The sequence below is a fragment of the Poecilia reticulata genome, chromosome 8, assembly GCF_904066995.2.
Source record: "Poecilia reticulata chromosome 8, P_reticulata-male-v2, whole genome shotgun sequence".
Classification (NCBI taxonomy): domain Eukaryota; kingdom Metazoa; phylum Chordata; class Actinopteri; order Cyprinodontiformes; family Poeciliidae; genus Poecilia; species Poecilia reticulata.
Window position 1 is genome coordinate 2943566 of NC_088837.1, and position 26383 is coordinate 2969948.

Below are 26383 nucleotides of genomic sequence, written 5' to 3' on the forward strand. Positions count from 1 at the left end.
GCTGACATGCATATGCACATGCAAAAATATGCACAAATTTGTACCCCTTTTTTTGTACACTTTGCCATTTTATCCATTTCCACTTGAACACAAGCAATTTCATCCCCATTCACTTTAACCATTCCATTTGAAGTTTATCTTTAGTTTTAGGTTAATATTGTCATGAATTATGAAAATAAATTGTGTGGAAAATGCTAAAATCTCACTCAGACTTTGTGTTCTTATGCAACATCATCTTACACTAGGTTATAATTTATTTCGGTTCTCAAACCTCCTGACTATAACCTCTGATCAAATCAAAATTACTCTCAAAAACTTTCTGCTGGTAGGTTTTTTAATTTATTTTGAGCAATTAACTACACTTCTTTACAGTAGAGTACAAAATATAGAAGGTTCTAAAAAAATAAACATCCAAAGCGGCAAAAAAGCAAAATAACCAACTTATTTGTTTGGGGGAGGTGGGTTTACAAAAATAATTCTCAAAATGAAGATTGTGGAAGATTGTGTATGTAACTGTAAAGGAAGCGTGATAAAGTCGATTCAAGCTTTAATCCTTGAGAACAACATTTAAACACTTAATAAATACTTAAGCCTCTCCTTTTAACTCTAGCCCAGGTTGGCACTGAAATAGGAGCAGTTTGTTTGGACTTGCAAGAAAACTTAATAGTTTATGAGTCCGGAATGTCTAAAAGATGTCAGATGGTCTGCTGATCGTAAAAGAAACAAAGAAAAAAAAAAAATCCACAAATGAGGTATGCACTGATCTACTAAGACCAAAATCGGAATAGGTTGATTTTTCCCTGATCTGTTCTGACTGTTGATCAGAAAAGTTGCATTAAAACAATTTTCAATGTACTTTGATGAAGTTTTGCATAAAGATAACGCTTAAGGATAAATGTGTAGATGCCAGTGTTGTAGTACTCGAAATCGGTTTTGGTCTCGAGACCCTTTTTTGATGGTCTCGTCTCGGACTCGACTGCATTTGGTCTCGGTCTTGTCTCGGTCTCGGATGCTGAGGACTCAGCATTTTATTTCAAGACCAGTCGAGACCGCAACTGTGAAAATATCACTAAGCGTACAGCTCACTGTCCAGTTTATTTGTTAACATCTTTGTTTTCAGTGGATGCAAAACGCACCGATTACAATCCAAGCAATAACGTGTTTGTTACTCCCCTTCCCCACCTTTCACTCGCACACAGATCTTCTGAGCGGCAGAAGATCTGTCTAATCGTCAGTAATAGAATAGCGCTGCATAAATCATAAGAAATCCGATGGCCACAGCTAACTCAGCAGCGCTTCGCTTTCACAGACGGTGAGGACTACGTCTAACTTTTTTCGTCACTTAGAAAAGAAGCTCAAAGAAAGGTAAGCTCCATTGACGTGATGTTAGCAAAGCTAGCTGTACAGACACACATAAGCATTTGTGATGGAAAAAAGTTGTCACTCACTGCGCTGAATTATTGTGCAGAGGTGTTGACTGACTTATCGCATATATGGGACAAGGCTGTGTCCAAAAGTCTGCAATATAGTGATGTGACATTCAGGAACAGTCCGATTCTTCTGAATCGCTCTTAACTTAGAAAATAGGACTGGAGTATCACTGAGAGCCGTTCTTTGTTCTTGTAATGCTTTGCGTACACTGCAGTAGTTATCATTTTATTTAATCATGTACATTGATATTTTTTTAATTAACAAATAAATAAAACACAAGAACGAAAGAGTATGCAGAGCATGCACATTGCTCTATGATTGTTTTCGTTCAAAGTGACAGGTGTAATGTCTGCCATGGTGTCAGACTACCTGGCTTCATGTAGCCAGAGAGGGTGAAAACAGTCACAGTGAGCGCCTTGTGCTTGGTTACTTCTTTGTTGCTCCTTGGTCAGTGTTCATAGTTGAGCTTTATTTACCGTCAGGGCATTGCCTCAATTGCTATGTGTAATGGTGCAGACAGTGTTGGTTTCTGACTTGAGCAATATGGGCAAACACCCAGGGTGTTATCTTTTTAGGGATGGCACGAGACCACCGTGGATTGTAGCACAAAGATGGAAGCACTTCATTTTAATATTGGTAAAATCTATTAAGTATTTAATATCTAGGTGTTTTTATGGGAATATGGATCTTTCAGATCAATTTGTGAAGCAATTTTGATAATATTTCACATTTTATTGTGTCATTTAGCGCAGGCTGCTGGTCATGGTCTTGACTCGGTCTCGACTTCCCTCGGTCTTGGTCTCGGGTTAGGTGGTCTTGACCACAACACTGGTAGATGCATATATAAGGAACAATGTTGTAATTTCTTCATTTTCTGTTGTATTCAAAAATACCACTTCATTCTAAGAACCTTTAGTACACTTTGTGTGTTACAGTTCTTAGAATAAAAAAAAAGGAAATGGAATCTAAATCAGATGGTTAAAAGTTTAAATTAGAAATTGGTATACGTTCGATAAAGAGTTTGATCGGTGCATTTCTACTTACAGTTAGCACATTTTTTAACGTCTCCTGTGAAATTTAAAGCGTTCTTACGGGCTGTGCGCTGCCCCATCATGGTTTCCCTTTGTGTATTATCAGCCTGGCGGGCCACCAGACTTTACTTGCCCCACACCTCCCACCCCTCTAGGCTAAGCATTGGGTTTTTTTTAGTGCTTGCCTTTTTTTAAAACTTTAGTTGGTGTTTAGATATTGTTAATAATGTCTTTCAACAACACCTAATGACATTTTCAAATTTCCTGTCAACGTTGACCATTTTTTAACTCAAAAACTCAGCAGTCCCGCTGGACGACTGCTCTGGGGCCAATACCACCAGGCTTAGCACGTTTTCTGGGGGAAGCCCTGGCCATGTACTGCTTCTGACTTGGGCCGGCTCTTTGCAAGTGGGAAAAAGTTTAAGGCTTCCATTATGAGGACTTGTGCAAACCTCTGATCGTGCTGAGGCTTCTAATTAGACAAAATGACTTTGTTAACGCTTGTTGTGGTCACGGCCAGGTTAGAGCGCTCAGCCTCGGCAATATTCTGTTTCAGATTGCGAGGACGCCCTCTCCAGCCCCCGGTTTACATTGGATTAGGCACTTGAATTCATTCGCAGGCATCTGAATCAATGCGTCTCCTCATCGCGGCATGCAGGGTTAAGTCTGTTTGTTTGCTGAACCCTGGTTGACCCAGTCTGGAGGCTCAGAAACCAGCAGGGCAAGTCCAAGCCAAACAGCGACTGCAGCATTCACTGGAGAAGAAAAGTAGCACACGGCGAGGATGGACGTATAATCACAGTCTCTGAGCTGCAGTGGAGCACCATACGCTGGGGCGTGTGGGGTTTGTGAACTAAAACATTTTCTGAATCTGTTTCCGGTGTGAATGAAGGTAGGACCTGAAAATTAAAACTAAATGTATTAAAAAAATAAATAAAAATAACACGGAGCTGAAATTTTTTGGGTCTGACAATCGGAGTCCCGCAGATTTACGAGGGGCCTGCCGCTTCTGCGTTTTGCACCACAAGCCTCTGCAGGCGAAACAAAGAGATCTGGGCTCTGTGTGGCCAATTACCGCATGAGGCCAGAGACGCGAGCCAGAAACGGCTGGAGGAGGCGGATCGCGGGGGGAGGAGGGAGGCAGGACGCAGGAGCGAGCAATACGACCGCCGCAAGAACCCCAACCTCATGTCCTCACCGGTGAGGTTACAACGCCGGCATTTCTCTCTGCGAATACAATAGGTTACTAATATGAAAAGCACATTCACAGACACACCCAATAACACACACATATGCAGATACTTGTTTGTTTTTTTTGGGGGGTCTTTTCATGCAGGTGCACTGACTTCCTAAGAACTCCCTGTAACTTTTCAGGGGTTTTTTCCTTTGTTTCTCGGTTAACTTTCGCAGCTGTCATCTGAAACGCGAGAGTGCAAAAGGTTAGAGCACGTTCTCGCAGCCCTCCGCTCGGCTTTACGCATGCAGCACACGCAATAACACTCCTCTGCCGCGGCTCCTTAAATGAGCCACACATTTAGTGGTCTGTGTGAGTAAATCTCTCATTAAGTAACACATGGTAGAGCCATATGCTTCGGTTGGTGGGTCTGCTGTGGCTCTGCTTTTTCACACGCTTCAAATATACATATTTACCACTGCTCCAGAGCAGCCAGCCCAGTAACAGCTTCACCCACCAGCTTGGTGCTGTTGTATGGGAAAGTCACATCTGAAGCTTTTTATTTAAGAAAAAAAAATTTTTTCAGAGAGCCGTCCTCTTCGTACAGTGCCATCCAAAAGCGTTCGGACCTCTTGAACACACAGCACTGTTAACTGAAATGTAAAGGATTTGCAAAAATATGTGACATTTTGTTTAATGTTATACCCAGGGTTGGATTTACAAGGATGCGGCCTGAGCTGGAAACTGTTTTGGGGCCCTAAACACCAAGAAAAATGATTTTGCTAATCGGATTACAGTACATTTAGGTGGTTCTATACATAATTTGGTATGAACTGATGGTGGTAGGATTAATATACCCCTTGGCCAATAGCTCCATGTTGTTCTTGAAGTAAATTACAAATACTCTAATCAAATACTTGAGAATTGTTTATTTTTATAAAAATCCCCCAAAATTATTACAACTCACCTGATATGGATTTATGACTAATAAAAAAGTACAATGTCTGCAAAACATGAATTTATTTAAAAGGAAAAAGAATATGTGAACGCACCCCCAAAAAGCTGGAGCCCTGGGCTAGAGCCCCTGTAAACTCTAACGTTTCTAAAGTACAATTTGTTTATTGGAAGATGAAAGATTCAGAAGTCAGCTGGTTCCAAGGGATCAAAATAAAGGGGACCCAATACAAATCCATGGAGTACTTCTTAGATTTATAATTGCTAAAAAAAAAAAAAAAAAAAAAATCCCACATCCTTTTTCATGGTTTATGACATAAAAGTCCTCTGACGTTGTGGAGTTTTGGTGACAAAATGGGAATGAGCTCAATAGATGTGAGCACATTTTGTAATACTGTGTAATAAAGAGGCAGTTTTGGTGCGTGAAACAGGTTATTCAAGGTAGCCAACCTAACATTTGCATAAACTGCTCATCCACACACAGTATTGCGCTGCCGACGCCACACCTGTGCGTTGGGGTGTAGAAGGAGATGGGATAACAGTAGAAAGTGGAGATAAGCAAAAGTGCGGTTGGCTTGTTTGGCTGAGCAGATGTGAGCTCCGCCAGCCCATTGTTTACATACCTCACACATGCAGGGCTTTTGCTTAAAGTGGTGGCTCTCAACCGAAGGGGAATCCCCGGCTAAGAACTTTTAAATTTAGTTACCAGTTTAGTCGAAGCCTTTAAAGTCCCGGTTTAACAACTAAAAAATTAAAAAGAAGGGACATGTACGGTACGAATTTCACACAGGAAAATTAATAGTGTCGCCCAGCTTCCAACTTTCATTGTGTGATCAATCATCAGCTTCTCTGTAAATATCCATCCAATGAAAACGTGACAACTGTTTAAAGATTACAGAAGTAGAGCTTATACAAATCACTGATGTTTCCGTGGCTGGGAATTATTTTTAAAACTAACCAACTGATCTGGATATGTGTTAAACAAAGAAAAAAGTTAAGAAAAAATGTAATGCTTTTACTTTTTTTTTTTTATTAGAACCTAATTTTAGAAATCCTAAACTATCACTTTATGAAAACAATTTTACCAGTATGTCTTCACATTTCTACTCAGCTACAGCTTCATTAAAAAACAAAAACAAAACTAAATTGTTAAAGCCTGGCATGTGACAAGCCAGCGGAGGGATTTGTTTAACACAGAAACCACGCCGTGACTGGACAGGCGTCTCCTGGTGGGATCTGTCCTGCGGGACAATCTTGATTGTAGTGACCATTTGTCTCTAAACTTAAATTCAAAAATCAAAAAACTCAAAACTCAAAGGTGATCTAAAGAAAAGGTGAATCAAACTCAAATAGTCACCTGATGCACCGTGGATTCTGGTTTACGCAGCAAAAAAGGATCAAAAGTCAAAATATAGTTCTTTGGTTTTATTCTTTGGCTGATTCTGTAGGCTGGTAAAAAACCTTATGACCACCCACGTGCATAATATGCTACCTAAGACCCACCTATTTATACCGTGAAATACCCACATCCCAACCTGAAATTAATTAACTAATTAAGTGAATTCCTAATCAAAGAACTTATTCTAAACGGCAAATTAAACAAAAATTCTAATGATAAATCAACTAGGAAATAAACAATAAGAATAAAACAATTTAAATTCTAAGATTTAACCAAAAGAAAAAAGGGGAAAATGGCTCCTACATTGATGTTTCTGATCACCTTGAATCCTAAACTTCTTGAAACACTCTTCTGCAGCTAAAAAGGTGCTTTTCTGTACACTGAAAGACACAACGTGGCGCAGCACTCGCCGTTGGTGTTTAACTCAGGGAAACAAAGCGAGTTCAGCCGTAGAAAATGCGTCTCAGATCACGATTCCACCAGAGAAATTCTGTACTACTTCTTTTTTTTTGTAATAGAGACCACTTGCTGTCTTAAACTTTTAATCCCTTTCACATAACATGGCAAGCTGCACATTAGCATTCTAGATTTTTAACCCATAGGGGCGAAGAAGCCTGGGCAAAATTGCAAAGCTCCCTTTTTATTCCTCTCTACCTCTTACACGAGCACGTGTGTGTGTGTGTGTGTGTGTGTGTGTGTGTGTGTGTGTGTGTGTGTGTGTGTGTGTGTGTGTGTGTGTGTGTGTGGAAATAATAATGGTAATGGTTTGCAGATGAGTGGAGGGAGCTGTGAATGACATTATGATTGTAGTGTAATTACGAAGAGCTCGAAAACAGACGGACAGAGTTCAGAGTAATGACTTGAACACATTTAATACTAGAGGTGTAACGAAACATCCAGTTCACGAGATGAAACGATACGTGATACTACAGGCTCACGGATTAACAGGATTTTTTAGTAAAACTGAGGGAAATTAAGATTCACTGTTTTTTTTGCCTTTCAAAAAGCGGAAAAGTTTGTCAAACCACTTCGGTATTTAGTGTAAAATATTTTGGTCCAAGGTTAACTCTCCCATATATTGTGGTTTTAAAATAAAACTTGAACCTCAGACTCTGAACTATAAATATAAGCAGTTATACATATTTTGACAACACACACCAAATATACTGTATCATGCATTAATAAACGCAGTGGAAACTGTTTAAGCTACTAGCACAGGTGCTATCTTCCTTATTTCCAATCTTGGATGTTCAGTCAATCAGCACCAAGGAAAGTAAAAGCCTGGATTGGCTGTTTCAAAAACCACAGCTAACAGCATGTCAAGTAGCAGCCTCACAAGCTGGAATTCAAAATTTTCTTCTAAATAACTCAAATATGCTCTAAGAAAAAAACATTGCAAATAGTCAGAATTTATGTGAATAACTTCGAGTCACATTGAAAAGAAAAATTAGCAAATGCAAATCAAATAGATCCAGACTAGTTTTTATGTTTCTGGTGGTGTTAGTAACCTTTCCAGCCCATATTTGTCATGATAAAGTAAGACTGATTACCAAAAAAATAAATAAATAAAACATAAATGGCTGCATTAAGTTTTTTTTAAATATTAGTTTTTCCTCACTCTTGCACATTTTCACTCTTGCACAATGCACATTTTCATGAAAACTGCAACAAAACAGAAGAGAAATGTTCAAAAAAACCCATGTTGGTGAAGTAAGCAACTAACGTTGTTTTCACACCTGATAGTTTGGTAGATTAGGCTTGACTGGGCACCAAAATTGCAACATTTACATTTTCAGCTGCTGTGTTAAAGGAATACTGTGAAAAAACAGTTCACCTGCCTCCCCTGTGGTGGCGCTGCACCAAGAACCAGCAAAAAAAACAAGCGCAAAACCTCTGAGGAAAACAATGAGCACAGCTTCCTTCTTCACAAAATGTGAACAAAAATGGAGTGGCCTCAGATTTTAGCGGTTGTAGAATTTCTCTTTCATTTTTGACTTAAGACCACGACCCATTTTTCCCTACTAGGCATAGACACCCACATCTGTTTTAGTTGTATTTACCCAGAATGCCCTGCTCTATGGTCTACTTCCAGCTTTTGGAGCAGTCTCTGGTCTGATTGACGTTTGTATACGCATGTGAACCACACCAGAGTTCACTTCAATTGAACTGAGAGCGCGGTTTGCAGACGAACCATAGTTCACTTTTTTGATCTGCATCAGAATTCGCATTCACACCTTCCCAAATGAACCGAACTTTGTAAGCAACAAACTAGAGTTTGATAAAAGCAATCTAAACAGGGCTGGTGTGAATGCACCCTAAGTGAAAGAGTTCTTAATTTTTTTGCTAATAAGAAGCTAAAAAACAGATGTCAACTTAAGCATTGTTAGCACCTAACAGTTAGCCAGTTCCAGCTATTAAACAGCTGGAAACTCCAGTGTTGTTAGCAGCTAAAGGTTTGGTAGTTGTGTTCTGAAAGCCTTCATATTGTATCTTGTCTTTCATATTCTCAATGTTGCTTCTTATATCTATGCATCCATATCAAATATGTTTAATGTGAAAGTCAAAATTATTGTTCATTGATGCTAATGTGAGAACTACTAGCTTGAATTGCAACAGCAATTACATAGCACTTTGCGAGAAAAACCTCATCTTGATAAGAAATATCCTAAGATTTTAATATAGGATCTCGTGCTATGAAATCTCGTTACATCCCTAATTAATACCAAAACAAACAATCCACACACACAAATGCAAACGTGATAATGGTAATAATTCCACAAATAATGTTAATGGCAATAATAATAATAATAATAATAATAATAATAATAATAATAATAATAATAATAATAATAATAATAATAATAGATGCATACCCTGTATGAATCTGACACTACATAGCACTCAGGCATCCCAGGAGCTCTGGAGGGTTCTTCGTTCAACAGAAAGGACTCCGTTGCCTGAAACATAACACAGCGGTCATTCACTCACTCACAGTGACAAGGCATTTACAATCACGCAACTTAAAAAGACACAGGAAACCTGCTTGCAATGCTGCAGAAACAGATTTTGTAAAAATCCTCCTCATCCCTCTTGACCTATATAACCCACCCCAACCCCCCTGATCCCTCCATCCCCGTTTCTCCAAGTCCCGCCAGCAATCTTTTCATCTTTGCAGTCCAGACGTGTTGCACAGATAGAGCGCGCTGCCCAGCCGTGCCCGTGTGCGGAGCGGTGCCGTTCCGAGGCCTAGCCTCGCCAGCCGTCAACTCTTACTGTATAATGAGGAGAAAAGTGTTTCGCTTTGGCACAACTCGCATAATGCTCAGACACAACAGCATTTCCCGTCGCTATGCCATTTCACCTGCCTCGTCACTTTTCTGTTGCTGTGCACTGATTCAGCAAAAAGCATTCACACACACAGTCTGATAATACACAAACTCAGCAGAAAGCCATCTATACAATTCTTTGCTAAATTATTCACAACCAGTTTTTTGCTTATTTTTTACATTACAACAATGAATATAAACTTATTTGGATTCTATGTGCCATCGTTTACAAGGCCACTGGCCCATGGCCACAATTTTTGTTAAAAATTTTTGTAAAAAAAAAATCTTCATGAATGAATGGTTTTCAGATTCACTTAATAAGCCCATTATCAAGTGGCATTATTATTTTGGGATTTTTATGAAAATAAACAATACTGCAGTATTTGAAAATTACAAAGTTATAGTCATTTTTGGAGCTACTGGCGAAGGGACGTATTAAACCTACCAATCGATTCATAATGAATTATGTATAAAACTACCCATTATTGTACTGTAATTTGCATTAGAAAAAACATTCTTTAGTGAATCCCAGGGGCCCACATCCTTGTATATCCGGCCCTGGCTCGCTCAACACAAAGCAGCACATCACAGTGAAGTGGAAACAAAACATTATTTGCTGAATTTCTAAATCTGAGAAGTGTGGCATTCATTGAGACTCTTAAAGAAAATTGTTTCAACCAATTGCTTACAAATGGAAGTGGGTAAAAAGAGCCCTCCTGTGAGTAAATAATCGTAGCCAGGTTCTTATAAAAACAAACATCTCCGCCACACCGATGTGAAAAATAATATTGTACACATGGAATCGGTTTCAGCAAAGTTTTCATCCACATGAACCCACACTAACACGCCACTAAGCATTGTTTTAAACATGCCAAACCTGAAGGGGGCAGCATAGCACAAAGCTCAAACCTATGTTAGCCAATCAGTTGCTTCAAAGCATAGACATAATATAAGTATAGACACCTCATGGACCGCTCTCGCCTTTTGTCGCTGACGAGACTTAGGGCGGCCATCTTGGAGCGGTACACCGCTCCACTCAGTGTTATGTGTTTAGCAGGCACAATGACGTATCAGCGCATTTAATCGATCATAACAGCCTTTTTTGTTACTGGAAACCATATTCAAACATCTATTAAAGCTACATTTATAAACAATTGTATTATTTAAGTATGTTTTATATACATAGTTCAGCATATTTAAATATGCTTAGTGTCTATAACAATAGAATAGGAATGGAATATTCTGATATTGATGTATGATGAGCATATTACAAAGCACACAGCCGTTCATAATTTATTTAATATTTAGTAATATCAATACATATTTATATAACTACAAACACAAATAAATAATGATTAATACTGAATAATATATATTGGATACATGTTTATATGTATGTAAACATGTATCCATACATCCATACATACATATACATACATATTTATAGATCAATATATATAGATCAGTGACATGCAGTCAGGGGAGGCAGGTGAGGCAGAACCTCACCTGTTATCATGGAAAAATAATATACAATAATAAAATAATTTATATTGCTATTTTCACCCTGTGGTTTGTACTATAAAGTACCTATTTTTTACTTAGCTTAACCAATTCTGATGATTTTTTTCTTCAAAATTGCTGGATTTTTGCATTTTCCCATTCAAATGCTCAGAAGTGAAGCCGGTGAGGCAGCAGCAAGCTGAGTCTCACCTGGGATTGCGCAACCTCTCGCTAACTGCACTTTCTGCCATTCTATGAAAGCATGTTCGTCCTGTCTGTACGCCGGCAATAAAATGGCTAAAAAACATTTAATATATAGACTGATTTTCCATAATCTAGCTTATGTCTATAATGTACAGTGTTTTTTGTCACTAACTGTGTGTGTACCGTGTTTTGTGTGCGGAGGAGCGATAAGAAACGGCAGAGAACAGACTCGAGGTGAGGCAGGCAGTTCTCTTGCCTCATGGCAGGGGGCGCTCATGTTCCCAGACAGTGTGACTGCACAACTGCAGAGTAAGACACAGTGAGCTAGCCATGGAGCTAGCCATACAGTAAATAAGTAAAGTACAGCGATACATTTGTTTTCTCCTCTCTTCCGAGGTCAACATGAAAGACTACATTTCTACACTTAAACTGTTTTCTAAAGTGGATTTTCAATTGAAGCAGGAGATGATAACTAAAGGAAGCTCAAAACCGGAAATGAAAGTTTTGCTTCGAGACAGTTTGACGATATTTATAAAGAGTAGAAAAGACATGCCGAGGATAGACTTGACTTTGGATGAACGGATATTTTTGTGCAGAATTAGCAGTGCATGGATTTCATTGATAAGTAAAGATAAGACAGCAATAAGATGTTTTTATTTAGTTTTTTAATGAAATGTGCGTTTGTATGTCTAAGTAATTCAGTAAAGTAGAAGCGGTAGCTAATCTAGTTTTTTTGGTGTTAAATCCTAAAACATGAAGTGGCATTGTTGTCCGTTGCTATGGCAATGAGGCTGCTTGTAGCTTGGCGGATACAGAGGGAGAAAGTGCTTTCTCGCTCTTTCCCTTTGCTGTGGATCCTATCACGAAATTAATACCTACATTTCTTAAGTTTCACTGAGTTAACGCGGCTATGGATGACATGTTAAAGATCAGTCTTTTTGCCCTCCAGCATTGTATATCTGCGCAAAATTTCCATACGTCCAATAACATGCATGGTGTCTATAATCGTAAGTCAGTGCCTCACCAGCATTGAACCTCACTCATATATATATATATATATATATATATATATATATATATATATATATATGTCTCTCTTTAAAGATATCTCCCTCTTCTTCCTCACATTGTGTCTTTAGGAAACTTTCAACACAAAAACGGTAGATTTGGGAGCTATCTTACTAGTGAAAGAATTACATATAAATAATAGTCTTTACCACCTGTGTAAACTTTGCTGGTCAATGTTATAACACATAATATAAGTTTTATGTGTTACATTGTTTCATTTGTAATATAGGCTCTTGTGTCAGATAATCTAAGTCAATGTTAGAGAATAATAAATTTTTTTAGATTTACGGAATCTCAGTTAGCCTTCATAGCGGGGCTTAACCCTGTATTACACCAAGCACTGTAGCTAATATTAGCTGGTATCTCGCTGGTGGACATAAATACAGTAAAGTAATCACAAAATATACACAATAATTTGTCCATCTTACTGGTGAAATGTTGTCTGTGGAGCCCTCACATCAATAGTCTATCGATCAGAACAACAATATCCCTCAGTGCTGAGGCATTTTCTCCTGTTTTGATTGAGCAAAGTATGAGGGTATACCGCTCCAAGATGGCCGCCATATTTCCTGCGCGGAGCAGCGAATTCGGGGTCTACTCTTATATTATGTCTATGCTTCAAAGAACCCAAAACTTCCTGTTAGGAATTACACATGTCTATAAGAGGTTCATTTGTGTGGACAGATATATAGGTTGAACTACTTTTAAACAGTGTATTGGAATATAAAGTGAATTAGACACAAGACAAGAAACACAAAAGTTTTCTCAAATCTCCACTTTGGTTTGAAGGTTCATAAATAATCGTTTTTAGTATAAAACAAGAGTTTTCATGTGGATGAAGGGCCAAAACACATAAAAACGTATTTACTTTCCCAGATATCCAGCTATGTGTGGACTGTATATAAGTATAAATAAAATTATTCTATGAGAATTGTTAGAGAATATTTGTAAACAAAGAGCATAATGAAGACTTAAGGAACACAGCAAACGGTGATGAAAAATGGCCCAGTCCAAGTCCAGACCCAAACCCAACTGAGAACCTGTGGCAAGACTTGAAAACTAAATACAGGCACTCTCCACCCAATCTGACTAAGCCTGAGCTAATTTCCAAAGTGCAGGTTATTAATACAGAGTCATAAACCAACAGGCATGCTGTGAGAAATAAAATGACAGATGATCAACTTTACAAATATTCACAACTTGGTGTGCAGCAGGACAGGAGGGAGACCACGCATCTGCCATCATCCAGACGCACCCTGGCCACACTAAGGCCTCTGTGTTGCATAGCTAAAGTGTTTATATCCAGCGTTTGTTCCTATTCAGTGCAGTTCATTTGTATGCTACGGGATGCACCGGCGGAGGCTCTGAATGAGCAACCAGGGCAGTTCTGAAGTCATTTGAAGCAGGCAGACCAGACAACATGGAAGGCAGGGAACGTGGAAGCAGGGAAATCTGGGTCAGGGTGGGAGTTCTGCCTGGCTCACAAACCACCAGGTATTAACTTTGCATCTAAACTGGTACAAAGTGAGCAAATTTAAATCCTTGGAATCGAGTAAAAGAAAAAACCTGTTAGGTTGAGGCTAAAAATCTGCAGGGAAATGAAAATAACTCAATCAGCTGGAGGTGAGAAACTTCATTCGTTAAGTTTTACTCTGCAACTTACCGGAAAGAGGAACACAGGGGGAAGTAATCCTGTTTTCCAGAACTTTCCTAGCGTTACCTTGAGCTGGAGCGAACGTGCACCCTCCCATCGCCCCCCTCCAAAAAAAAAAAAAAAAGAAAGAAATAAAAACGGGAACAAACTTTGCTCGTAGAAGGCAAGAAAAAATGTAAACTTATTGAAACTGGCATGTGCGATAAACAATTCGGAGGGAACTCAAACAGACATTAGCTTGCTTAAGCATTAACATATGCACACAAATACGCTCGCGCGCGGGTGTGACACGGGATTGCCCTTGAACAAATACATGCAGAGACACATGCATAAACACAGCACTATAATAAGTCCCAGACTTAGGCTAACCGAGCTGCGGCTGGAGACACAGGCTATTCATATCCTTCAGAATGAGAGGTTACAGCTCGAGTCCTTTCCCTTTTACTGTAGCAAAAGGAAGGACATGTGCGCGTGTGATTTCCCTCTGAGTTTGTGGCCAAAGGTTTCAGGCAGGCTGATTAGCATAAGAATAACACAGATTTCACGTAGCCCAGAGTTTAGCACGCGCACACACGGTCGGAGAAAGTTAGAAGTGGAGCCGTCCGATAATCTGGGAAAACACCCCCGGCGTCGCATTCGGCCTCAGCGCCCAAACTTTCCGGCGATGTCACGGCTAATACGCGAGGAAACACCGGAGGAAAACCCATTTGTCCCACTAAATGGTGCCCTTGTCAAGCTCTTCGGGGCTTTCTGTTAAGCTCTTAAAACTACCCAGTCCAGCTGAGGGATATATTTTACTCTGCTGATAATAACAGAGCAGCACAAAATGTGGCACAACGGTAGTCCTCGCCGCCTCGTGTTTTCTGGCACGTTTCAGTCATTTGAAGATGAAAAATGACCTGCGCCGGATCGGTGTGGCTAAAACACTCCGGGAAAATGACAGGATAAAACACGGATAACTAGCAGAATGGGGAGTCTTTCTCCACACCGCAGTGTTGTTCGAGGTTGAATATTTCAAAATACTTTATTTCCCCTCTCTGTCATTTCTCAATTTACAATTCACAAACTGAGTCCTCAAAACAGTATTAGTCCCTTTACAGATTTCTCCTATTTTTTGACACAGGTAAATGTTTAAACTACCAAACTAATTGTATTGTTTTCTTTTAGACGTGGATTGGATTTAGTAGGAGAAAAATATATGCCCTTATTAAATCATCAATTAACTTTGCTGGACTACATTACTTTTGGCTGAATTTTCTCATCCATACACAGAGGCCTGGTTCCTGCCTGACCCACAGAATAAAGAAATCACCTCACTAGAACCTGTCAACATAATTAAGTAGGCAAAAAAAATCTCAACCTAATCCTCCAAGCTAATAAGGTTTATGAGCAGATGAGAAATTCAACATGTGGAGCCCTCCATGATTTGATTAATAAGATGAACTTTGCAGAGACTTCAGCGGACAATGCATCTCCTGCAGTTATTCTTTCTTTGGTACTTTGAGACTTAATCTATGTTTACATAGCAGGCAAATGTGACCCAAATTGGATTTTTATGCCCTTATGAGACCCATATTTGACTTTTCTATGGCAGTATTGACGGGACGGCCCAATCCAGATTTTTTTTTCCAACATCACTCTTGGCTCTGACTATGCAACCAAACAGACTGCTCTACAGAAATTGTCATCAATGCTAGGGCCGTCGCTGTCAGTTCTGCTGTCTTTTTATTAGCTTCCTTCGTCTTGTCTCAAGACTGGCTACAGTTGCTGAATAACTTTCAAAGTCAATCCTGTTATTTCTGTTAACAGAGTGCTGCTGTGTGACGTCAATCTTCTTCTAGGTATTAAAAGAAATGATTTCAGCAAAATTTGAAATTGACAGAACTAATGTAGCCTTAGTTGACTATTCACTATGAGAAATCGAATTATTATTGCTCCTTCAGGATTCCCAGTTGTTTTATCTGTGCACACAAAAATATTTTTTTGCTAACAAGATCATTTGGATTTGGATAAAAATTATAATGATACCTCAAGGGGTCATCCAATGGCATATCTAATTAAAATGAGGTGACTGACTCAATAATAGACACTGGTCAGGATTTAAAACCCTGAGGCCTCAGTCAGCCAGTTTTCTGCCTGACTTACTTGACTTTCATTTGTCGCTTAAAGGAACTGTGAGCAAACTAAGAAAAACAACTTCTATAATTAAATTTCCATTACACTGAAAAAAGTGTGATCAGGGTTAAGTAATATTTACTAAATAAATAAGAGCAAACTATACATAATAAAAAAGACTGTGTGCAGTTTTGAATCTCACTGAGCTGAATTAACCAAATTTGAATATTTTTTTAATTGCATTTTACTCTGTTTTTATTTAAATATAATCAGCAAAAAAACAATAAGTATTATTTATTTATTTTCATTGGTAAAGTCCAAAATGCAGAAAATTGATACATTTTACTCATTTGGGAGGCCTTGACTTTTTCCCGCCCAAGGCATTTTCATCACAGGAACATCGCGTCTGCTCAGCATTTCGTGGACTACCGTTTGCTTAAAGGTAAGACATGTTTTAAGTGTTTTTAGTTAAACAATTCAAGTGTCTGTAGCAGTTAAACATTGTCTTAAGTTACTGCAAATTAGCAAACATGGCAACTTTACTGTACAGCAAGTCAATTAAGTTATATTGTGAAGGATTCGAAGTCAGTCTAGTCATCTTTGATTTGACTAAATGCATTGCAATGATTGAAAAAGTAGTCTCAATGTCACAATTTAATGTGACTAACGTAACACCGTTATATAGTGGCCGTAGAATACAAGCTACTCTTTTATTTAATTTAGTTTCTTGGTCTCAGCCCAAGCTTCCCCTCCCCCACCTTAACAAGCTAGCTAGCATGTTTGGGCACCATAATGGAGGAACAGACTTTCAACGGTGAGATAATCAATGAGCTAATCAACTCAGGAGTTTCGTTTAAAGTTACTGCATGTAGTTTTTACAATTAAAATGTACTCAAGTAACATTTTTACTCAAGTAGCATGTTAAAAGCAGATTTCTAATCAGTTTTTATAACGGTACACATTTCGAAAGAAAAATCAGCCGTTTTGCATAGTTACATTTTCAGACAAAGTGCGCTGTTTCTTCTTTCTTCTTTTAATTTGGCGTGTTTTGAGCGCAATGGCTGGTGTTTTGCTAAACCCCAGTTCACCGGCTCTCACTGAGGCTCTCCATTAACATTACGTTAGTTACATTCAGTTGGCACAAACGGCTTCCTCATTTTTCCCGTTTTCTCGGAAAAACGTTATGCTTTCAAACTGTGGCTGCAGCTCACACTGACAGATAAACAGTTACAGTGAGATGCGTCTATGAATGTTGGGTTGAAATCAGTATGTAGCTTCGTACTGACTGAGCTGCGACAGAGAGAGTGAGAGAAATGTTTCCTTAGTCCGTTTTGGGCATCTTTGATTTTAATATTTATTTTTTGGCATTTGTTGATGTGCATATTACCTTAAAATCTGTTTCATATTTTTGTCTTAACATCTTAAAACGATAGTTCATTTTTTTAAGTAGGATTGGATGAGGTATTCATCCATAGTTGACATATTATAGAGCTGGATGATTTAAAAAAAAAAAAAAAAACTTAATTGTGATGATCTTTTCAGTGACATTACAGTTGCGAAATGATTTGGCCAAAATGGCCAAAACATTTGCACACAGAAGAAACAAAATCATCAACCAATCACACAGTATAGAGGACATCAAAGCCAGATGGCCCGCTCTATTTGAGACATCTCACGTGAGTTCTAAGTGCATGCCAATCAGAAATATTCCTAGTCAATGTGAAGGATTGCATTTGTGATTCTGCATTTAGCAATTTGATACAAAATGTGTTACGTTACTGTCATCTTTTTTATAGATCAAATTTGATCCATCTTCTTGCTTTTGAAAAATGTCGTAAGAACAGTATGTATGTTTGTAATATTTGATGCTTTAAAACTGGTTTCATGATTTGTCTTTCAGATCCAGGATGAGTTTCACAGAATCACAATGGTGCATCTTGAATCAAAGTTCATGTCCAAACTGGATGAATATACTCCTCGACTTGTGAACCTCTTCCACTCGAAGGGCGGAAGCATGGGGTTGAGATTGCAGGCTATCCTACTCAAGGTATCTTTCATTGAGCATTATCGGTGCTAATATTTTATTCTCAAAGTTTTGTGTTTAAACTTCTGGAATATCATTACTTACATTTACTGGAGGTTAGCCTGTGATTGTCTTTATAAATGGAATATGAAATAATCGCATGAGAATTTGTATGAGTAGTGTTTTATTACACTGGTCCCCAAGACGGCACAGGAACTCAATATTAACAGTAATATAAACCACCTGGTGTTTCTTTTTTTCGTTTCAGACTCCAAGCAATCCTGACATCAACATGACCAGAGATGTTATCATTCGATGTTTGATGATGTACCTTGGGGAATCTACAGATGAACTCTTAAAAGAGTACGATGTAAGTTGAATTAGATGTTAAAATATAAAGTAGGTGATTTCTCTCATCTCTTGTACTTGTTATTTGTTGGAAAGTCAAATCACAAAATAGTCATAACTGTATTTCTCCCAGTAGTTCTTGGCAAGGTATATTATTGTCCTCTGTTAAGTGTGTTTAAATTCTTATTTTCCATTAAGTAATTTTTAAATGCTAGTGCAGAATGCTATCTCAATTTGATTTCACCAACTGGCATAATGTAAAACTTGTCAGTAATTTATGTAATTTTTTTCCTAAGAATGCTTTACCTAACCATAACTTTTTTATTTTTAAGTCTTGGCAATTTGTCCCTAAAAGTGAGCTAAGAAATTATGGCCAAGACGCTGCTTTGTGAATACAAAGACATTTTTACAGAAAGTCTGAGGCAACGCAGAATAAGATATTAATCAAGACGGTGCCAAGAAGAAATAATAGTGTAATGGATTGATTTAATTTCAGAAACTTCATTTAGAAATATTTGTAACTGTTCAGCTCCTCATTGCATAATTGATTATAGTATAATATATTATTATGATTGATTTATATATATTTTTTTTCCTTTATAAATTATGTGTGGGTTTTTTTTGTGTGTTATCTCAGATTTGTCTAAAACACTGACATAAATAGAGTGCATTACACGCAACGGCTGACAAACTCCAGATTTTCTTGTCCAAACAGTTGCAAGCAATTTGGGAAATGGAACCTTCTCCTTTGGCTGCACTGTCTGATATGCACAATGTTCTTGCTATTACAGGATGCTGATGAAGACAGTGTGTCACAGGACCTTGCTGTTCAAAGCCTGAAGATCTACAACATCAAAGCTAACACGTCAGAGGATCCAGACATCGGTATCGTGGTGGACGGCATGAAAATTCTAACTGCTCTGGGTAACTTTCCAAGGGCTTGCTCCCTGCTTGTTGGGTTGGCGTATGCTGTGAATCTCGCCTATCCAAAGGAGCTCAGATACACGTTTGAAGTGTTTCAGAAACTTCTCCTCGGGCTGGATAGTTCAAAGCTCTCCCCAAAAGTGAACAGCCTCAGGAATAAACTACTGGCTTAAGAAAACGGACCCTTGCTAAACAAAAGGGAATAGACAAGTCACTGTCAAAACCAACACGCAAAACTTTGTGAAATGCTCGGTGAAGTTAGTTAAAATTAGGGTCATTTTCAGTTCAGTGGATTTCTGCATGTGTATTTTTTCTTACAGTACATTACAGTTAACCACCCTTTCTAAGGACTGACCCCTTGTTCTCATATATGCCTGTTATATGGCTTGGATCTGTTCAGGTCTGTCACATGAACCCTTGTCCCTTTTATACAGCATAGAGCATCCACTATTGCCTTTTTGGAGAGTCCTTGCAGGCTTCACCACTGAAGGGTGATGATCTGCAGGCCGGAAAACTTTGTTGTGTTTCATTTGCACTTTATTTAATATGTTTTTTTCCAGTTCTGTCTTTCAACTTATTTTTTGAAAAGGAAAGTAAGTGTCACGGAGCCAAGGGCCCCAACACAGTGACAAGATGTAGCATAAACATACAAAAAAAGAAAATGGAAGTTTTTATGCCTCAAAGGTCTCGCCCAGCTCTCACATCTTGTCATGCGTTTTCCCCAGGTAAGTTTTATGTGCATACTTGTTTTGGGCTCTGCATGCCTTAAACATGCAGAGCACAAAAGTGAACATAAGAGTTCACTTTAAACATAAAGTGAACTCTTATGTGATTGATAAATTGTTGAAGCAAGTTTAACTGAGTCCACGTTGATTGTTGTTGATGTGATGGTTCTAAAAAATCATGTTAACTACTTTGAGCAGAGTGGCACTATGTTTTTGACTTGATACTGATGTATATTGCCCCTTCTCTGTTTTATTGTTGTATTTAGGAATTTTGCACTAGTTGGTGCTGGATAAACACGTTTTATAAAATTGCACAAATAAATGCTGCTGCTGTTTTATGCATTGTAATTTGTTATTTTTTGATGCCACTCAAGTTTGGTCAGGATATTGTGTAAATTAGACACAGAAAAATTAGGGCAACAAAGTGACATTCAATATTATTGAATAGATTTAAAGTGCTATGATACAAATAAAAACTTAAAATTGATCAATTATTTTAGCTACAGATTAATAAGAACAACAGTTTTAATGTGTTGAATTAACCAATAATGTGCTACAATATGAATTGATATTATTTGTATTATTTACTTAATCCAAATAATTTTATGTTGATGTTTAGTAAATGTAAATCAATTTCACCCATTTAATTAATAAATATAAGTTAATTTTACCTAGATTATTAGTAAATATGATTAAATTTCCCCCAGATATTTAATAAATCCACATCATTTTTGCTCAGATAATTAGTAAATAAAAATTAGTTTTTCTTGTAAAATTGACTTGGATTTACTAAATATTTTTGGGCAATATAAATGATCATTTGCATTGATATTAATAAATCAAACACATTTCAGCTGTTGCTTTTATTAAGATGTACTTCATTTTTTTAAGTTAAGTTAAGTTAACATATTCAATACTTTTTAATCAAAATTGTAGAACTTAAATTCTATTCAATTATATTACGTGTCACTTTGTTGCCACAATTTTTTTAAGTAACCATTGGTCAAATTTTTCTCAGTGTAGCAGATTTATCTTTCTAATCAAGGAAGCTGTACTATCAGTTAGCACTCCCTCCATTGTCAAAATATAGTCACTTTCTTGTTCACGAAAAAGGCAGAGGACAATGCAAAATGACAAAGGTGCACCAAGAAGTTTCATGGTGAACAGAATCGGTTGATTTTTCAGCTTGACTGGCTCTGACCTTTCATTCAGCATGTCGGAGAAGAGAAGAATAAGCACCGGAAGGATCCATAAAAAAAAATAGCTCCAAAGCAAATCACGTTGCATGACATCTAACATAACTAAATCTAATGTAACTTCACATTTTAAAACTTGATCCAGAGATAAATCAGGACTTAATACAGACTTTGCAAAAGATAAACGCTAACCTCAGAAAACAGGAGAGGTACACCTTACTTTCAACACACGTTGAAACATGTAACTATTGGCAAGAGCCTTGATGCTTCACAAAAATATTCATAAACATTTTCCCCATTCTGTCACATTCCAACCACAAACTTTTGATTTATTTTGTGGGGATTTACATGCTGAATTTTTTGCCGGTTCTTCCTTCCAAAGTAGCCCAAACACAGTCAAAATGGACAGTGAGCATTTTGCAAACACCAATTTTCCGGTCATGCAATGGATTCTCAATTAGATTTATGTGTGGACTTTCACTTGGCAGTTCCAACACTTGAATATGTGATGCCATTTAATTCAAGTTTGTAGGATAAGTGACACCTAAAAGTTGAAGGACGCTAGTCCATGAAGAATGCAGTTTGAGGCCGCTGACCTAAAACCATGCAATTGTAGCTCTGGCTGTGGGTACAAGGTCAATGTCCTGATAGAAGGTGACAATCTTCTCCAGTCTTAAGTCTTTTGGAGACAGGTTTTCTTTAAGGATTGCCCTGTATTTAGCTCCATCAATCTTCTGATCAACTCTGACCAGCTTCCTCATCCCTGTGGAAGAAAAGTATCCAAATAGAGTCATAATGCCGTAGCCACAGACGGTGTGTTCAGAATGATACACAGCATTGCTTTTCTTCAACACATTGTCATTCTTGAATAGTGACCAGATTTGTTGCATAGACAACCACTAGTTGTCTAGTTGACAGATTCTCGAATCTGTCAACTGGACAGGTTCAAGAATCTGTCCAGAGTCTGTTGATCTCTGCAGGACCTCCTGAGGTAGCTTGTGTTTTTCCGTAGCGTTTCCATTTCCGGATCACGGAATAACCTCTTCTTGTAATATGCTGAAATCGTGGGTTGTTATTTTGGAGTCTAGACTCCATGACTTGTTGCAATCCACACAACAGAAGTGACCGGAGTCTCTCACACCAGCACTTTTTGAAATCAGGTCTCAGAGTGTGAAGTACTCCACAGGAGCGAAAGCGCACATGTGCAGGACACATGACTGTTGGGTTTATTCTACGTCTGTAGATAACTATAAAACAGTGGTGGATAGCATTGTGCTACATTGTGCTACTTAACCTGTTCAGTTTAAAACAACTTCTGATAAGGAATACATGTGTCACATTAGCACTTTGCTCAATGGAGTGCTAATGTCCAATGAACGACATTAGCATTCTAAAGCTAATTGGAGCATTGGGTTACTATTTACAATGAGGTAGAAGCTAAGGGTCAAAAGTGCATTAGCATTCAATGACATGTTAAAATAACAGCGCTAACTCAAGGTGTCTTGGTGGTGCCGTCTGAACGTGGAACTCTTTCCCAAACAACATCCAAAAATACCAGCAGCAGTCTCATGCAAGCACACCCTAAGAAACCTCTGAAGTCTTCACAGAACAACTGGAAGAGTTCAATGGCTGTGAAAGCTTTAGAAAGGAGCTGTATTTTAGGACACAGCCACAGAATTTGTTGGGATTCTGCAGGTTGAGAAATCAAATCAAGTCAAAACGAGCTACTTCTCAATAGCTTGAGGCGACCTCAGTAGTGATTTTGTGAATAAGAAACTGACCTGCGCAGCACCTTTTCTCAACAGTGCCTGTTCTGTTTTCCTCCAACAACCAGAAACACAATAAGTCAGTTCTGGAGAGGAGGGCTCGGTGCCGAGGGTTGGCTCGCTTTCAAATGGATTAATTGGAACACATATACATAATTCCCGCCTTTCCCTGTCTCGCTTATTGTCTTCTCCGCACCGAAACACAAGGACAGAAACCACTTGGGTCTCCACATTTCTGATCCGTGCAGGAGAGGCGGGTATCTTCACAGTCGCTGATTAACAGCCTTCTCATCACTCCGCCGTACCATCCTAACCATTAGCAGCATCGACATGACCGATGGTTTCTGGAGCATCAGAGGCTTTCCTCCGCTGAGGAAGATAACCGACCTGAGTCCCGTTACATTCAGCCTTTAATTGTATCCTCGTTTTTCACCTGGTAACGAGCTAACAGACCTGTGCAGATGTGGCAGGCACATCAAAGAGTAGGAGGGCTGGGGAGGGGAATGGGGGAGAAAGGGGGGGGGAACTTGTTTGTAGAAAAAAAAATGTGCTGGAGAATATGAAAGGGGAAATTTACGTTGTGTGAGTCCAAGCCAGCGTCACCTCAGGGAGAAATGCTGGAAAAATGTGATATTTTACACCTGCATCTCAGGAGGTGCAGAATATGAGGAGACATGGTGGGAGGGGTGGGGCTGCGGGTGCAGTAATTATAAGAGTGTTTGTGTGCATGTGTGTGTGTGTGAGTGTGTGGGTGCGTGTACGTGTGTGCGTGGGTGTGCGTGTGTGTGTGTGTGTTTCACAAGGATCTGTTTGTAGGTTTTCGGGGCTCGCCACCGGTTGTTTCTTTTACCAGCATTCGGGTTGGTATGATCCATTCGCTGCTGTGTTATTAAGAATGCTAAACCTGGTTCCAAACACTCGGAAAACAGCTGAAAATGGAACAAATATGCTAATGTTTTTTGGGTTTTTTTTCCCAGCGATAAATAGCTGGCAAGCTCTGTTTAATGAATAATGCTGTCGGCTCTCCTTCCTAATTAAAGCCTAAAAAGAGGAGAGCAAACGGAGGACATGCACGTATTGTTGTGATTTTTCAACCCGGTTTTAAGTAAGTCGACACAAACACCTTCACAAATTAAGTTGACAACGTTAACACACAGCAGAATACAGTCAAATGTGCCTTAACCAATTCATTTGAGAATTTAATAACAAAAATGAAGCATAATCAAAAGTAATATTGGACTGAGTTTGAGCCATATAAAGTAAGACTAAATGTTTCATTTACTAAAGTGTAGCATTGCTACAGCACCTGTATTCAAACCAAAATCGTTCTGCCAGTCTTTCTGTTTCGTACACATTAGAGCTTTAACAAGATCTCCTGTCTGTAACCTTAAACAGACAGGAGGTCCTGGAGAGATCGCCTGGGTAAGAAACGGGCACATCTCAGGACGCCCTGCAGTTTGCTTATGTGGAGTTGAAGTTCAAGACGATTTCCTTCAACACACCCACTGTCATCTGGACTAAGCAGGCAGCACTGTGAGGATCGCGTCCTTTGATTTCATCAGTGCATTTAATACAATTCACCCTGATTTGCTTTGTCAGAAACTCCAGAAGACACAGGTGGACGCCTCAACAATCACCTGGATCTATGACAGCCTCACAAACAGACCACAGTTTGTGAGGCTGAAGGACTGTGGGTCTAATCAGGTGGTCAGTAACACAGGAGCACCACAGGGGACTGTACTCTTGCCATGACTCGTCATTTTGTATACTTCAGACTTCTAGGACAAAACAGACTCCTGTCGTCTACAGAAACACTCAGATGACTCTGCAGTTGTCGGGTGAATCAGAGATGGACAAGAGGCTGAGTGCAGAGATCTGGTGGAGTGCTTTGTGTCACGGTGTGGGAACAATCATGTCATTTTGAATGTAAGCAAAACAAAGGAGGGTTAGATCAAAGCCTACTTCCATCACAGGAGGAGAAGTGGAGGTGGTTGAGGAATATAAATACCTTGGTGTTCACCTAGACAACAGACTGGACTGGAGACGCAACAGTGAAGCCGTTTATAAGAAGGGACAGAGCAGACTGGACTTCCAGAGGAAGCTAAGATCCTTCAAGGTTTGCATCAAGATGCTGCAGATCTTCTGTAAGTCTGTTGTTGAGAGCGTCACCTCTTCTTCCATCATCTGCTGGGGCAGCAGCATCAGAACCAGGGACATAAAAAGGCTCAACAACCCGATAAAGACGGCTGGTTCTGTTCTGGGGACGACTGTGGAACCTCTGGAAAATTTTATGTGAAATCAAGACAATTATGGACAATCCTGAGCATCTTCTTCATGAGACTGTCTAGAAAAACAGTCTTCAGCCAGAGGCTCCTTCAGACCGGCTACAGGAGAACCTTCTTACCCACATCTATGAGCGTCTTCAACAACTCTTTGTAACAACGTCATTTTTCCTTTGGGATCAAAAAAGTATTTTTTGAATGAAACTGAATTGATCAGTAAAATGTTTCTTCAAAAATTTCTTAAAAAAATAAAATTCAAGTGAACAAAACTTCACTGAGTTCTTTCAGACCAAGTCACAAACGAGACAAACAAATTGTGGCTCTTTAAAAGAAAAACCCTCATGAATCCTGTCCAATCCAACAACTGGAGATGACTTTACAAACTTCATACAAATTTTGTCACCGTATCAACCTATAAACTTCATCAAGGGTGATTCCTTATGCAACTTCCAAATGAAATCCAAAAAAAATACCCAGTTGATTATCTCAAAACCAATCAACCTTACAAGGCGGTCTGATCTCACCATCCTGAGATTTGTGCCGTTTGAGCTTATATCAGACTTTCCATCTTTAAGCTACACGCCACATAAGCTATTCCAGCCGGCTTTGGGCCTTATTTATTTTTCCAAGGAGACGTCGGGGCCAGGACAAACAGAACGGCATCATATTCTGTATATACAGTGAGAGATGACATCACAGGCAACAAAACGGCCAAAACCGAGACACACACGACTGAAAAAACCTCCAGCCTGAGCATCATATGGACCACTATACACACACACACACACACACCACACACATGCACACGCACACGCACACACACACACACGTTGAATATCACTTTTCAAGAAAACTACAGGATTAGTTATGGATTTTTCCCTTTTATCTTGCATTAAAGGCAAACTCAACATCAGCACGTCATTTACCTCGATGTTTAAAAGAGAATAAACCAAATCCAAGGTCTAATTTATGTACATTTGCGACTTAAAAGATCATAATTACCTCTGATGGTTTACAGGAACCACTTTCTGTTTACCTTGCGGCAATTACAAAGATAACATCTAGAACTTGCTAATGTCTCAGATAACGATCCCGTATGCAAACGCGGGTCGGACCTTCGTCATCACGGGGAAAACGGATTCATCTCGACACTGATTGACAGGCGGCCTCCAGTGCATCTCTGACTAAACCGATGTACAGCTGGAATGTTTTGGCACAACTTCACCACCCAGGATGTCTATAAAAATAATAATAATAATTAAA

General features: G+C 38.9%; 2 protein-coding genes across 8 annotated transcripts in view; one reads left to right on the forward strand and one right to left on the reverse strand.

Moving 5' to 3' along the window:
* nfixb (nuclear factor I/Xb) overlaps positions 1 to 26383 on the reverse strand; it is a 199567-nt gene that overhangs the window by 170009 nt on the left and 3175 nt on the right. For 4 of the 7 annotated variants that reach the window (XM_008415312.3, XM_008415310.3, XM_008415331.3 and 1 more), the window contains exon 2: positions 8863 to 8946. The exons of 1 other annotated variant lie outside the window; for it this stretch is intronic. In XM_008415312.3, coding sequence (XP_008413534.1) covers positions 8863 to 8946 — 84 coding nt within the window. Of the gene's footprint in view, positions 1 to 8862; positions 8947 to 13750; positions 13826 to 26383 lie in introns of those variants that run through there. 2 more of the 7 variants (XM_081609625.1, XM_081609624.1) reach the window with 1 other exon arrangement.
* Positions 15957 to 20214, forward strand: LOC145552436 (uncharacterized). The gene is made up of 5 exons (XM_081609631.1): positions 15957 to 16298; positions 17399 to 17532; positions 17757 to 17903; positions 18148 to 18249; positions 19019 to 20214. The coding sequence occupies exons 2-5, from the start codon at positions 17431 to 17433 to the stop codon at positions 19322 to 19324; spliced, it is 657 nt and encodes a 218-aa protein (XP_081465757.1). The 5' UTR covers positions 15957 to 16298; positions 17399 to 17430; the 3' UTR covers positions 19325 to 20214.